Source organism: Manis javanica, chromosome 1, assembly GCF_040802235.1.
Source record: "Manis javanica isolate MJ-LG chromosome 1, MJ_LKY, whole genome shotgun sequence".
Taxonomy (NCBI): Eukaryota; Metazoa; Chordata; class Mammalia; order Pholidota; family Manidae; genus Manis; species Manis javanica.
The window spans coordinates 109156558-109172460 of NC_133156.1; the positions used below are offsets into that span (position 1 = coordinate 109156558).

The 15903-nt window shown below is 45.8% G+C and overlaps 1 protein-coding gene across 10 annotated transcripts in view; it reads right to left on the reverse strand.

Moving 5' to 3' along the window:
* Window positions 1–4265: 4265 nt before the first annotated feature.
* IL31RA (interleukin 31 receptor A) overlaps window positions 4266–15903 on the reverse strand; it is a 96867-nt gene continuing 85229 nt past the window's right edge. For 9 of the 10 annotated variants that reach the window (XM_073236201.1, XM_073236202.1, XM_037022339.2 and 6 more), the window contains 3 exons: window positions 10701–10791; window positions 9428–9509; window positions 4266–8129 (listed from right to left, as the gene is read on the reverse strand). In XM_073236201.1, the coding sequence (XP_073092302.1) occupies window positions 7689–8129; window positions 9428–9509; window positions 10701–10791 (614 nt within the window). In that variant the 3' untranslated portion in view covers window positions 4266–7688. The remainder of the gene's footprint in view (window positions 8130–9427; window positions 9510–10700; window positions 10792–15903) is intronic. The other variant, XM_073236203.1, reaches the window with a different exon arrangement.

Here is a 15903-nt window from a genome sequence, read left to right on the forward strand (position 1 = left end):
GCCAAGTCCATGCAGAAGCTTGGGCTCCCCTGGGTCTTCTCGCTTCTTGCCATTACCAGTACTGCGAACATGGGCATGGCGTCTGTCCCCAAGGCTCTGAAACCAACCTCAGGGGATCTGGCAGGGTCCCAGGAGACAAGAGCAAAATTCTACAGGCCCAAGAAGAAGAGATTCTCAAGGGCCTCTGGTCTGTAGAGTCTCCACTTCCCTTTCACTCTCTGACCCCAGCAGCCATCTTTACCATTAACCAAGGCAGAGTAGCACAGGGGAGGTCAGGGGACTGGGCTCCAACCCATGGCTTCACAGCGCAGAACCTTGGCCAAGCCTGTAAACTGCCTCACCTACAAACTGGACAATGCTACCACCTCTACAGAATGGAACCCACCTCTGTACACTGGGTAGTGGTACCGCCCAGCATGGCTGTGAGGACTACCAGATAACACATGGAAAGCCCTTAGTGCAGCACCAGGCACAAAACAAATGCCAGTGAACATTAGCTGCCAGTGACCTCAGAGGTGAACAGAATGTGGCCTGTGGTAGTTGCATGTGAAATGCTGCTGTTCTCCAGGGCTGCTCCAGGACCACTGGGTGGGTATGTGCCTTGTATTTGAGTATGGAAGAGGCCAGTCTGCACTCATCCCCCAGTTGGCTGCTCTGAAGTGCTTGCTTTCTATACCTCTAGAACATTCTAGCAGTATAGTCCTCTATATAAAAAAAAAAAGGAAAAGAAGTTCAGCCATCCGGATAAGCTGCTACACAGGACACGGCCCCTGCTGTCCCGAAACCAGAGGTAGTCTGTGGAGAGGCCGGCAGGCAGCCAGAGGGAGATGAGGAGGGAGGAAGCCGAGGGGGTGCAATCCCTCAAGAGGGAGAAGTGCAAAGCAGGAGAGGCCCCGGGTGGGGTGGGGTGGGGGTGGGGTGGACGGGTGCAGGGCTGCCTCCCCTCCGAGAGCTTCCTGCAATTCCAGCCTGAGGAGAAGGGGGAGCGGCTAGTCTGCATCCTCCGTGAGCGCAGGAGCTTGAGAGGCTGCAGGGAGTGGAAATGCTGCCCTGAGGATTCAAACAGGAAGCCAGTGGGCGCTGGCGAGGATTCCCCATCCTGACTCCCGGCCGCCTGTGGCTCTCCTGTTTCCCATAGCCCCTGGACTCCCCTGATCTCTAACAAAGTTGGATAGTTATATTTTGTAGTCTCATTTTGAACATTTGAGGGGGTAAAACTTTAAAACAGAAGTACAGCATTACATAAATATGGTATTACAGCTTTATTATCTGGAAGATCAAAATACAAATGCATGAATAAAGCATTTTAAAGGTGATTTCATTACAATAATCATGTTTTCATACTCTGCTTAAGAGGACAGAATTTTCATGCACACATATTACATATGGTTACACACATGTCCATGTCTAAAAAATAGGTGGAAAAGACACGTACAGCCTACAAAGAGACGGTTCTCTTGGTATCATTCTTCCCCAATTACAATCATCCAGAATATAATGCATGTCCATTCTGGTTTGCACATTTTTTATTTCTATTTCAAAGTCCAAGCTTCAGGATACCTCCCTGGCATTGTACCCCACACATAGAGTGACCTTGGATTAGGGCAGAGAATTCCATTCCTCGAAATGACAGCAGCAGTACATATGCCACCACATTCCCTGGAGCAACCGTCTGAGGCTTGCTGAGAACTGGCTTTGGGCCCTTGTGGAGTTATTCCCCTCACTGCCTCCCACACCTTTCTCAGCATCAGAGGCAGGCATCATGAACAGGTTGGCCCTGCGTGGAGCTCCGTGCTGAGAGCAAGGGTGGCCTCCAGGCTTTTGCAAATATGGACTGGGGCTCTTTGTGCTTCTGAGCAAACTCTTTCCCTGCTGACCCCAGTGTCCATTAAAAGCTTCAGAGGGAACAAGGACTGCTATGGCCTCTGTTGTACTGTTATGGACCCCGCCCCCTCAACAAGAGTGCAATACATGGATAATGCCACATACTTTGACTACAAATAGACCTTGTGTGGTTAATTAGCAAAATGCACCAGCATGAGATTTCTCTTTTAAAATGCCATAAAGAAGCAACGTATTATAGTCAACCAAATGACAAAGTCAACCAGTTGTTCTAAAGTTCTGCTGAGTGCCTCTAAATTCTAGTTCAGCTGGTCTCTCTTAAGTGCCCCCAGGAGCTTAGAGGTAGAAGATTCTGTAATGTCAATAGGCAGGCATTCTGACTGTAAAACATAGATGGGAAAGTTTAGCTTTGCGATGATTTTAGCAACACAAATAACTCTGAAGTTTCATTAACCATACCTAGTAAATTGACAAAATCCGGTTTACCACAGTAAATAACTGATTGTCAGTGGAAAGGGACAAAGGATGCCTCAGACATCTTCTTTAGGCCAATGTCAGGCAATATGGGGCAATTACAATAAAACTTTGACCCAGCAATTCCACCTTTAGAAAGAGCTCCAAAGAGTTAGGATAAAGACAGGAAAAGAAAAAGTACAGCAATGTTTATTGATGTTGCCCACATAGGAGGAGGACGTTTAAACAAATGCTACCAACTAGGAGCGCCTTAGCAAATAGCACTATGCAGGCACACTGTGGAGTTCTGAGTGGCCCTTCAAAACACTACTGCTGTGAACTATGCCCATAAGTGGAATTTTACACATGAAATAAATGAAAGTAAAGGGAGAATGCAATAAAATCAATATATAACTTGCAATGAGATGAAAACATATATAAAGTACACACAGATCATCTCGAGAGTGAATTAAGAATTATACAATTAATCTGTATTTAGTGATTTTTGCTGTTATGGTTGTTGTAAAGTCAAGTCCAAAACAAATTTTAAACTTACCAAAAAAAAAGCGGGGGGACACGTAGAGCTATCCATGGACACCAAGTAGCCCCTATGGCGAGGTACTGTGTGTCCACAGGCAGAGGTTAGCTCCGCCAGGATTTCTCAAGTGCAGCACTACCGACATTTGGGGCCAGATAATTCTTTGTTGTGGGGGCTGTTCTATGCACTGTGGGATGACTGCCAACATTGCTGGCTTCTACCCACTAGATGCCGGCAGCAGCCTCCCAAAATATCTCATGGCCTTGTGAAATGTCTGAGGGCTGGAGGATGGGGGCGCAAAATGGCCCCAGGGTCGAGAAGCACTGGAGTAAGTGATAAACAGCCGCCAATTTCCCTCCTTAGCTATAAACAGGGGACATTGAGTCGTGAGTGCCAGGGCAGCTGGAGGGTGCTGCAGGGTACCTGTGCAGGGGCCACTCCCTGTTCAGCTAGAAACCCAGAATGACAGAGCCTGATTGTTTTTTCAATTAGCGGCTAATTTAAAGCTAAAACACTTTGGATCGATATGGTACAGTCTGAGCCCCATGTCTGTGGGTTATAGAGGGTCAGCAAAGGTTTTCTGTAAAGGGCCAGATGGCGAACAGTTCGGCTTTGTGGGAGAGACTGTCACAGCTACTCAGTGCTGCCTTTACAGTGGAGCAGATGATATGTAAATGATGGGTACAGATGCATTCCAACTGAGCTTCATTTATGGACACTGAAATCTGAATTCTATACAGTGTTCACATCATTAAATATCATTCTTCCTTTGATTTTTGTTTTCTAGCCTTTAGAAATGTCAACATCATGTTTGACTCAGGGGCTCTATAGAAACAAGGCCCAGATCTGGCCCTCAGGCTAGTTTGCCAACCCCTGGGCCCGAGCACGCCTGCTGCAGCAGTAATGGGGTGCCAGGAAGGGGCAGAACCCCTTGGGGTGGCTGGCAAGGGCTTTGCACCCACAGGTGATTTGCAGCTGCAGGGTCACTGGGACCCGTCAGGCCGCCCCTCCTTTCTCCCCTCTCCCCATCCCCCTGCTTCTGTCAACCGCCCCTACACGCATTGTGATATACTGTGTGTCTGCTGCTTCCTGAGAAACTAAAATGAAGGATCACTGTTTTTTTTTTGAACCACAGACTGTTTTCACTGCCATTCTTTTTTTTAAATTATTATTAAGGTATCACTGATATACACTCTTATGAAGGTTTCCCGTGAAAAACATTGTAGTTACTACATTCACCCATATTATCAAGTCCCCCATACCCCACTGCAGTCACTGTCCATCAGTATAGTAAGATGCCACAAGGTTACTACTTGTCTTCTCTGTGCTGCACTGTTCTCCCCATGATTCCCCCTCCACACCATATGTACTAATCATGATACTCCCCAATCCCCTTCCCCCTCCCTCCCACCATCCCACACCCCTTCCCTTTGGTAACCACTAGTTCATTCTTGGAGTCTGTAAGTCTGCTGCTATTTTGTTCCTTCAGTTTTGCTTCATTGTTATACTCCACAAATGAGGGAAATCATTTGGCATTTGTCTTTCTCTGCCTGGCTTATTTCACTGAGCATAATGTCCTCCAGCTCCATCCATGTTGTTGTAAATGGTAGGATTTGTTTCTTCCTTATGGCTGAATAGTATTCCATTGTGTGTGTATATATATATATATATATATATATATATATATGTACCACCTCTTCTTTATCCATTCATCTACTGATGGACACTTAGGTTGCTTCCATATCTTGGCTATTGTAAATAGTGCTGTGATAAACATAGGGGTGCAGATGTCTTTTTGAATCTGAGATTCTACTTCCCTTTGGGTAAATTCCTAGGAGTGGGATTCCTGGGTCAAATGGTATTTCTAATTTTAGGTTTTTAAGGAATCTCCATACTGCTTTCCACAATGGCTGAACTAGCTTACATTCCCACCAGCAGTGTAGGAGGGTTCCCCTTTCTCCTCATCCTCGCCAGCATTTGTTTTTCCTAGTCTTTTGGATGTTGGCCATCCTAACTGGTGTCAGGTCATACCTCATTGTGGTTTTAATTTGCATTTCCCTGATAATTAGTGATGTGGAGCATTTTTTCATGTGCCTGTTGGTTCATTGCCATTCTTTTAAATTTTTCTGACATTACTGCTTATAAAGGCCATTAATAGGACACCGACATAGCTGTTTGCATGGTTCCCAGAGCCCCAGAAAACTCTTAACAGGAATTTTATCAGTTTTTAATGACCTTGCTAAAACACAAGTTTTCCTGTTTGTGTCCTCTCAATATTTCTTTGACAGTAACAGAGAAAACACAGATGGCCTTCCTGGCCACAGTGTGAGTGGGGACAGTTCATGACTTGATCCCAGAAGAGGAAGGGCACCAGTGGTCTGTGTCCTGTGAATCTGCTCTGGAGAGCAGAGTGTGTGGCCCACTAAATGGGAGGCCGGGGTTCCTGGGAAATTGCTCCTCTTACTGGCAAGAAACGCTGACTCCTATAAACTGCCTCAGGCCTTCTAGAACAAAACAAAAAGCCCAATTTTCCTAGACCTCAAAGGTAGCAAAGGCAAAATATGGAAAATGACAAAGGAGGCTGATGGGGAGGGAAAGAAGAAAAGAAACAAGAAAAGAGGAAAAGAGTACGAGTTAAAAATAGGAGAAGCTGCTGGGAGTGGTGGAAAAAAAGAAGGTACAGGCAAGAAGGAAAGTGAGAAATGGGGAGAAGAAATGAAACAGAGGGCCAGCCAAGAGTGTGGTGTTCACAGACTGCTCACCAGAGATGCTCTGGGCCTTAACGAACCACGTCGGGAGGGACAACAGAGGGAACCGGCTGCACCTCTGAAACCCATGCAGAGGAGCCATGTGGGACCCCTTTTCTGTCCCCAGCCATCAACGTCTTGGATTTTAGGTTCAGAAGCCTCAGACAGACAGGATCAGGAGGCTTATCCCAGGCCCCATCCCCACCACCTCGGCTGGAGGCGGGTAGAGGGTCACAGGAAAGAGAGAACAGTTATGGAGTACAAGACTAGAACTTCCCTAGAAATTCACAAATCCAAAGGCAGGGGTGGAAAGGGTCCATCTGGAACTTCGCGGTCACAGCACTCAGAAAAGTGCCCAAGCTCAACAGTTCACAGGTGGAGGGCAGAGGTATCACGGCAGAGAGAGCCTATCGCAGCCAGGAACGTGGCCCATCCCTTCGGTTGGTCCCTGTCTACTCCTAGGACAAAGGGCAGATCCCCATGCCTGCACACGGCTCCCTTTTTCCCTTCACTGTGCTGTAAAGGAGGTGTGAGGAATTTGGGGACAGGGGGCACCACAGACACTTGGGATCTGAGGAGGAGGGAGCTTTGGGAGAGCAGCACCCGCTGTGACCATGATAAGGGTGCAGCGACCGGCCAAGGGAGATGACAGGAGACACACAGGGGCAGGTAGGACCGCAGGCACATCCCAAGACCAGCGCTGGGCAGACACCATGTGAGACACAAAACCACATCCTCTGGTGCTCAGAATCAGTCCCGGGCTGTGGGGGTCAGAAGCCCTATGTGACTGAGTTACAAATGCAAAGGGACTCAGAAATACCAAACTGGGCTGCAGTTACATCAGAATGTCAGAGGCTTGGGCTAGAAATTAGTTTCAGTTATAGGAAAGTACAGTGATGAAGTGTCCTGTCTACTACACAAGTACTAACTCCTCCAGCTCTCTTATAAAAAAAAATACCATCAGCCTTACTGGCTGCAAACGCTCACCTTAGATGCTCACTCATTGCCTGGCCTCCCATCGTCCTCCCGGGCCCTCAGTAACCTGCCCACCCTGTGGCCAGATGAGTCACAGTCACGTTAGCAAGTCTTCTGATGTCACTGGCCAGGGTACGAGCCCAGTACCATCCTGCCATCAGCACTTGGGATAAATGTTCCATTAATTGTCACAGGCTTTGTGCTCAGCTGGGCAAAGGCAGAGAAGTCCTGGTGGCAGAGCAGCAAAAATCGCAAACACTGCATGTCCCCTCATCCTGCTCAGCAGCTTCTGGGAAGAGGCCTTTGACGAGTTTGTTCAGTAAGCGTTCCTGGGCTCTGAGCCAACGTGGGGGGCCAGATTCCCTGCACAAAAGCCACTGCAGTGTTTGGGGCCTTCCCAAGCCTAGCCCTGGGCGCGAAGGCGCGACAGCCCACGGAGGCGTCCCGTTTCTGTTTCCAGGGCGGGGCAGAGGCCCGGGGGGTGGGGCAGACCTGCCGGCCCCGCCCCGAGCCCATGCCCCCACCCCGCGCCAGCTGAAGTCCTCCCTCCCTCGTGGCCGCCGAGGTGCTTCCGTCCTGGGCAGGGGTGCGGCCGCACGCTCTCGAGGTTTAAAGAGGGTACCGAGGAACCGCAGGCTCGCAGCCGGGGAGGCCACTCCACGTCCCCTGCCCTTATGCTGACGGAGAAACAGAGCCTGAAGAGAGATTCCAGGGCGGCCTTGGAGGTGGGGCCTGGAGCCCAGGAGCGGCCGAGGTGTCTCGCTCCGGGGGAAAGTCTCTCCTGGGACTTTGGAGGGTCGTCCCAGCGAAGGTGTGACAGTGGCCTGAGTCCCAGGGAGGGCCAGATTAACATGCCTCCGGGGCCCACTGTCAGGGGCCTCAGGGAGAACTTGGTATCTGAACAAAAGAAACTGCTTTTCATCCGCAAAGCCTCAGACTTCTCACTGGCCCTTCTTCTCAGGCAACTTACAGTTTGTGCCCACCCAGTCAGCTGGCCACTCGAGGGTGTGCAAGACTGTCTCTCACACAAGCAGGGTGGGAGACAGCCAAGGAAGCCCTTCTGGCCAAGTCAGGGTATCTTCTCTCTGCAGGAACAGTCCACACTGAGACACGGGCTCAAGCCATGATGGCATTTACTCTCCTTTGGATTTGTCTGGTGATTTTTCAGACATGAGAAATTCTCTGGTTATCACCAAATTTTTTAAGTATGGATTTGGTGCTCCTTCCTCACAGAGATGGTCTGGCCCTATATTTTGAGCAGAAGAGAGAGGCTGATCTTTGGCTTTTAAGTAGGTCCCCTCCAGCATTCCAGAACACGGGTTCTGGGACTTCCTGGGTGGAATCTCTTTTGAAACAGGGAGACAATAAGGACAACCGGGCAAGGTCACGTATTCATTGTTTCTCCCTCCCAAAATGTTCTCTTGACTCTTTTCAAGTTCCTCTGTGGAAACCTCTTCCAGAAAATTATCAGTGTTCACCACCAACTTGTCAATAAGGTCACTGGAGACAGGACATGATTTCAGAATCCAGTCTTCTGCGTTCATAGAAACATCACTCTCCAGATTTACCTTACCCTGGAAAAGAGAAAGGGACACTTGGGGGCTACATATGATGTAGCCAAAAGCTCATTAGGTTCAGGACACCCAATACCCAACCCCCTTGACCAGCCTCCACATTCCTCTCAAAGACCAAAAGTGGTAGTCAATCACCTCTACATGCCCTTCCCCAGGAGCTTGACAAGAGTGGCTCATTTCCAGAAAAACAGCATTCTGTATTCAAATAATTTCTTCTTTAGCTATTTTCCAGTTATATGTTCTCACAATTCAGCTGACATGGGAGCATGAAAATTAGAACACTTACAGATGGAAAACAATCATAAGGACAAATGACTTGCCCAACATTACCAGAAAATCAAAGGTGGCCTCCTTGTAGGACCAGTGCCTTTGACATCTTTGTATCCCCAGAGCCTAGCTCAATGCCTGGTGTACAAAGAGTGATTAATAAGTGCTTGCTAGAGAGGCCAGACCTACAGATTATATAAAAAGCATTTTAAATCAAACAATAACATCAGACAATACTGCCTGCGATTCATTTAGTCTCTTAATAGCTTTTAATAAGTAGGGAAGCAAATAGAGTGATATATGACTGATAAAGGAGAGAACAGGAATAACAAAAATTAAACAAAATTAATTTAAATGTCCATATTTAAAAAAGACTTCTGAGTTGAAACAAGAGCTTATTCTACTTAACCAAGAAATTAAATCTTAAAAATTTCAAAACAGTTTTCAATTTAAAAACTTATGAAAAAAGAGGGTTTCTACTTGTGGATAATTCACTAGAAAACCCTACTGACAGTGAAAGGTTGCCTAAAATTTCCCCAATCTGAGAAAAGCAATTTGAGGCAGCCTGTCCCAGCCTCTGGATGGCTATGCACATCCACGTCCACCCAGGGCCTCCAGGTGGTCTCCAACTTGCTCTTGGCTACTTCTTAAATGACCTCAAAGCTTATAGCCAGCTCTCTCTTGTTCCCTAATTAGACAGTCAGGTTCTTAAGTGTAGGGCCAGTGTCTTTCTTTGGTGGCACCTGCACAGGACCAATTCCATGCTTGGTCCACACTGGGTCCTGTGAGCCTGGTGAAGCCCTTTCTTCTTGTCCAAAGAATGAGGTCAAAGTTGTTCCAGGAAGGCTGATTCCGTCTGCCTTGCCAACCATTCCCTGGGACTCTTTAACCTCTAGTTACCGTGATGTGAGTCCAATGCAGCCCAGCTGTCCTCCCATCTCCATCACCCTCCTCCCCACCGGCATCACCTTTGTCCGCCTCCCACAACCAGCCCACCTGATGCTTTCCTCAACAGAAACAGGAGTGTTTACCTTTAGACCATCTCCACACCACGTGGCTATACTGCTTTCAGCAGGGTTGGGGATATCAGGCCAACATAGGTGCTTCAATTTGCTAGTAAGTGATAAGATTTTAAAACAGGAAGTGAGTCCAAGAAGCCTTTTATTCATACCGTTTCGCCAAGCCAAAAAGTGGGGCTTCACCACAACAAATTCTATGGCTCCCTGTTAAATAAAGGCAAGCTCCTGGCCTCCTGACAGGAACTAGGAAAGCAAAGAAGTTTGTGGGGTGAAATTTTAGGTCATCTGTAGGACATAATGGGAAGAGACATTTCCCCAAACAGAGCTATTCCCACCCTGTCCTGCTCCTGCCCCTGGACCTAATGCCAGAAATCATAGTATTACAGAGCCACTTCTTCAAGATTTACTCCCCAGAAAAAGTAACATTCTAAACCTTTTAAGAAACCCACACTTTACTGCAGTGATTCTACAGTATGGTTCCAACCAAGAGCAGCGTCACCTGGCAGCTTGTAAGACATACAAAACACACGAGATTGTGCCAGTGCCTTGGTTACAACCTATAGTTGGGGACTGAGGTTGATATTAGTTTGACCACAACTAAGCCCAGCTGCTTGGCAGAGAAAGCCCACAATTGTGCGATTCTGGAGAGAGAGGACTCCTGGGAGGAAGCCCTTGCCCTTAGGGTAGCATGGGACTCTCTGGCACAAGAGCCTGAGGACATGCTTCATCCCCACAGAGCCAGGGCGGCGGGGAACATGTCTGTGCAGCCAGACTCCAGCACTGTAACCACAAGCAATGGTAAGTCCGCGCGCGGTGTGCAACCGGCTACCCTCTGACCCCTGCATATGCAGTTAGCCCCCTGCTTCTCCTGGGAGGGAAGCTAGTGGCTCTGAGGCCAGGGAACCCCTGTAGACACTGAAAGAAAGGACCTTCTCCCCAGCTCTAGTTTCAGGTGACCAGCACAGCAGATAAAGCTGCTGGGGCAAAACTGGCATTCCTGTGGCCTCAGAAAGGCCCAGGCCTGGTACGTGGGGCTGTGAGGGGAGAAAGCCATCTTGCTTGGTTGGAATGCTGGTGAGCCACAGGGTATGGCATATAATAAATTCAATAAATATGCATCAATGAATAAATGAAGGAACACCCTTAGAGGTAGAGTGCCCTCTTCCACCGTGATGCCTTCCACCCCCCCATCCCTGATTCTGAGGGCACATGCTGCTACCTATAAACTCACTTCCACCCCTCCATCCCTGATTCTGAGGGCACATGCTGCTACCTATAAACTCACTCGCGTTTTTTGAGACCATATGCCACCAGCAGGATGATGAGGCCAAGGCCTCCTCCAACCAGAGAAGTTACCAGGATAACCTCATGGGTACCTTCAGGAAAAAGAGAAAAAGTCAGCAGCAGCTTCAGCTCCTCACTGTCTGGACAAAAATGAAAGGTGAACTTTTTTTTCCAGGAGCTTCAGCAACACATTCCTTATTAGTTTTCTTCCAGTTCAATTAAAATGCATTCAATTGAAAAAAAAATTGTATTTGTGGCTCCCCATCCAGTTCTCTTTGCCCTGAATAATATCAACAGATTTTGTGTTCACTAGCTTCATCCTCCAACTTCATTAGTAATTTACTGAGCTCTTAAAATCTGCCAAACAGTATTCTGAGTAATAAAACAAACAGCAATAAGCATGAACTACAGGCTCCTTCCTCTCATGGAGTTTATGTTCTGGTAGGATTCAGACAAAACATAAGATTACTGCAGAAAAAACAGAGTGATAGGGAGTCGCTAGAGTAAGATGGAAAGAAGGTTAGCAACTCTAGACAGGGTGGCAAAGGAATAAGTCTTGAGAAGGGAAACTTGAGCCGATGTTAATAATGAGAAGGAACCAATCATGCAAAAATATGGGGAAAGCAGATGCAAAAGCCCTGAGGCAGGAACAAGGTTAGGAACACAGACAGGAGCATAAAGAGGTAGGAGAAAAGGTCAATAGAGTCAGATGACAAAAGATGCTAAAAGCTGTGGGAAGGAGTTTGGATTTTATTTAAAATACGACAGAAGCCACTGGTGGGTTCTAAGCAGGGGGTCTTGTGTTTTAAACCCTGGCTGCTGTGTGGAGAACAGATCATAGAGGATAAAAGATAGAAGCGGAGGGGGGGGGGGCGGAGCCAAGATGGCGGCGTGAGTAGAGCAGTAGAAATCTCCTCCCAAAACCACATATATTTTTGAAAATACAACAAAGACAACTCTTCCTAAAAGAGAGACCAGAATACACAGGACAACATCCAGACCACATCCACACTTGTGAGAACCCAGCGCCTGGTGAAGGGGGTAAGATACAAGCCCCAGCCTGGCGGGATCCGAGCGCCCCACACCCCAGCTCCAGGCGGGAGGAGAGGAGTTGGAGCAGGGAGGGAGAGGGAGCCCAGGACTGCTGAACACCCAGCCCCAGCCATCCAGACCAGAGTGCAGACACAGTGCATGCGAGGGGTCCTGGATACTAGGGAAACAGGACAGTAAGACCTATGAGTGGGTCCCTGCAGCCGGCGCCCCAGGGACAAAGAAAAGCAAGTGCTTTTTGGAAGTCTTAAAGGGACAGGGACCCCACAGCTGGACGGAAGCGTCCTGGAACACTTAGTCCAGCAGCAGGGAACTCCGGGCACCCTAAACTCCTGGATAGCAGGGCAGCTCAGAGGCCCCTCACGGAGATAAACAGCCTCCCAGCCATTCCCCCTCCAACGTGGCTCCACCATATCGGAGCAGCAGCCCGAGGCAGGCCATGCCCACAGCAACAGCAGAGATAAACTCCATAGCAGCCGGGCAAGAATCAGAAGCCCTATCTGCGCGCAACTGCCCAGCACAAGCCACTAGAGGTCGCTGTTCTCCCAGGAGAGGAAGGCCACAAATGAACAAGAACGGAAGTTCTTCCAGCCGTCACTCATGCCAGCTCTGCAAACTATCTCTATCGCAATGAAAAGGCAAAATTTGAGGCAGACAAAGATTACAGAGACAACACCTGAGGAGACAGACCTAACCAGTCTTCCTGAAAAAGAATGCAAAATAAAAATCATAAACATGCTGACGGAGATGCAGAGAAATATACAAGAGCTAAGGGATAAAGTCTGGAGGGAGATTACAGATGTCCAGAGGGAGATTACAGACATCCGGAGGGAGATTACAGAAGTGAAACAAACTCTGGAAGGATTTATAAGCAAAATGGATAAGAAACAAGAGGCCATGGATGGAATAGAAATCAGAGAACAGGAACACATAGAAGCTGACACAGAGAGAGATAAAAGGATCTCCAGGAATGAAACAATACTAAGAGAACTCTGTGACCAATCCAAAAGGAACAATATCTGTATTATAGGGGTACCAGAAGAGGAGAGAGAAAAAGGAATAGAAAGTGTCTTTGAAGAAGTAATTGCTGAAAACTTGCCCAAACTGGGGGAGGAAATAATCGAACAGACCACGCAAATACACAGAACTACCAACAGAAAGGACCCAAGGAGGACAACACCAAGACACATAATAATTAAAATGGCAAAGATCAAGGCCAAGGACAGAGTTTTAAAGGCACCTAGAGAGAAAAAGGTCACCTACAAAGGAAAACCCATCAGGCTATCATCAGACTTCTCAACAGAAACCTTACAGGCCAGAAGAGAATGGCATGATATATTTAATGCAATGAATCAGAAGGGCCTTGAAACAAGGATACTGTATCCAGCACGATTATCATTTACATATGAAGGAGGGATTAAACAATTCCCAGACAAGCAAAAGTTGAGGGAATTTGCCTCCCACAAACCACCTCTACAGGGTATTCTAGAGGAACTATCCTAGACGGGAGCACTCCTAAGACTAAACAGATGTCACCAGAGAAAATAAAATCACAGCAAAGAAAGCAGACCAACCAAATACTAACTAAAGGCAAAAAATAAAATCAACTACCCACTAAAAGTAGTTAAAGGAAACACAAAAGAGCACAGAATAAAACAACCAACATATAAAGAATGGAGGAGGAGGAATAAGAAGGGAGAGAAGAAAAGAATATGCAGACAGTGTATATAACAGCTCAATAAGTGAGCTAAGTTAGGCAGTAAGATACTAAAGAACCTAACCTTGAACCTTTGGTAACCACGAATCTAAAGCCTGCAATGGCAATAAGTACATATCTTTCAATAGTCACCCTAAATGTAAATGGACTGAATGCACCAATCAAAAGACACAGAGTAATAGAATGGATAAAACAGCAAGACCCATCTATATACTGCTTACAAGAGACTCACCTCAAACGCAAAGACATGCACAGACTAAAAGTCAAGGAACGGAAAAACATATTTCAGGTAAACAAGAGAGAGAAGAAAGCAGGGGTTGCAGTACTAGTATCAGACAAAATAGACTTCAAAACAAAGAAAGTAACAAGAGATAAAGAAGGACATTACATAATGATAAAGGGCTCAGTCCAACAAGAGGATATAAGCATTCTAAATATATATGCACCCAACACAGGAGCACCAGCATATGTGAAACAAATACTAACAGAACTAAAGGGGGAAATGGAATGCAATGCATTCATTTTAGGAGACTTCAACACACCACTCACCCCAAAGGATAGATCCACTGGACAGAAAATAAGTAAGGACACAGAGGCACTGAACAACACACTAGAACAGATGGACCTAACAGACATCTATAGAACTCTACATCCAAAAGCAACAGGATATACATTCTTCTCAAGTGTACATGGAACATTCTCCAGAATAGACCACATACTAGGCCACAAAAAGAGCCTCAGTAAATTCAAAAAGATTGAAATTCTACCAACCAACTTTTCAGACCACAAAGGTATAAAACAATAAACTCTACAAAGAAAACAAAGGCTCACAAACACATGGCAGCTTAACAACATGCTCCTAAATAATCAATGGATCAACGAACAAATTAAAATAGAGATCAAGGAATATATGGAAACAAATGACAACAACAACACAAAGCCCCAACTTCAGTGGGACACAGCGAAAGCAGTCCTAAGAGGAAAGTATATAGCAATCCAGGCACACTTAAAGAAGAAAGAACAATTCCAAATGAATAGTCTAACATCACAATTATCGAAATTGGAAAAAGAAGAACAAATGAGGCCTAAAGTCAGCAGAAGGAGGGACATAATAAAGATCAGAGAAGAAATAAATAAAATTCAGAAGAATAAAACAATAGAAAAAATCAATGAAACCAAGAGCTGATTTTTTGAGAAAATAAACAAAATAGGTATGCCTCTAGCCAAACTTATTAAAAGAATAAGAGAATCAACACACATCAACAGAATCAGAAACGAGAATGGAAAAATCATGACAGACTCCACAGAAATACAGAGAATTATTAAACACTACTATGAAAACCTATATGCTAACAAGCTAGAAAACCTAGGAGAAATGGACAAGTTCCTAGAAAAATACAACCTTCCAAGACTGACCAAGGAAGAAACACAAAAGTTAAACAAACCAATTACGAGCAAAGAAATTGAAATGGTAATCAAAAAACTACCCAAGAACAAAACTCCCGGGCCAGACAGATTTACCTCGGAATATTATCAGACATACAGAGAAGACATAATACCCATTCTCCTTAAAGTTTTCCAAAAAATAGAAGAGGAGGGAATACTCCCAAACTCATTCTATGAAGCCAACATCACCCTAATACCAAAACCAGGCAAAGACCCCACCAAAAAAGAAAATTACAGACCGATATCCCTGATGAATGTAGATGCAAAAGTACTCAATAAAATATTAGCAAACCGAATGCAAAAATATATCAAAAGGATCATACACCATGACCAAGTGGGATTCATCCCAGGGATGCAAGGATGGTACAACATTCGAAAATCCATCAACATCATCCACCACATCAACAAAAAGAAAGACAAAAACCACATGATCATCTCCATAGATGCTGAAAAAGCATTTGACAAAATTTAACATCCATTCATGATAAAAACTCTCAGCAAAATGGGAATAGAGGGCAAGTACCTCAACATAATAAAGGCATATATGATAAACCCACAGCCAGCATCATACTGAACAGCGAGAAGCTGAAAGCATTTCCTCTGAGATTGGGAACCAGACAGGGATGCCCACTCTCCCCACTGTTATTTAACATAGTACTAGAGGTCCTAGCCACGGCAATCAGACAAAACAAAGAAATACAAGGAATCCAGATTGGTAAAGAAGAAGTTAAACTGTCACTATTTGCAGATAACATGATACTGTACATAAAAAACCCTAAAGACTCCACTCCAAAACTACTAGAACTGATATCGGAATACAGCAAAGTTGCAGGATACAAAATTAACACACAGAAATCTGTAGCTTTCCTATACACTAACAATGAACCAATAGAGAGAAATCAGGAAAACAACTCCATTAACAATTGCATAAAAAGAATAAAATACCTAGGAATAAACCTAACCAAAGAAGTAAAAGACTTATACTCTGAAA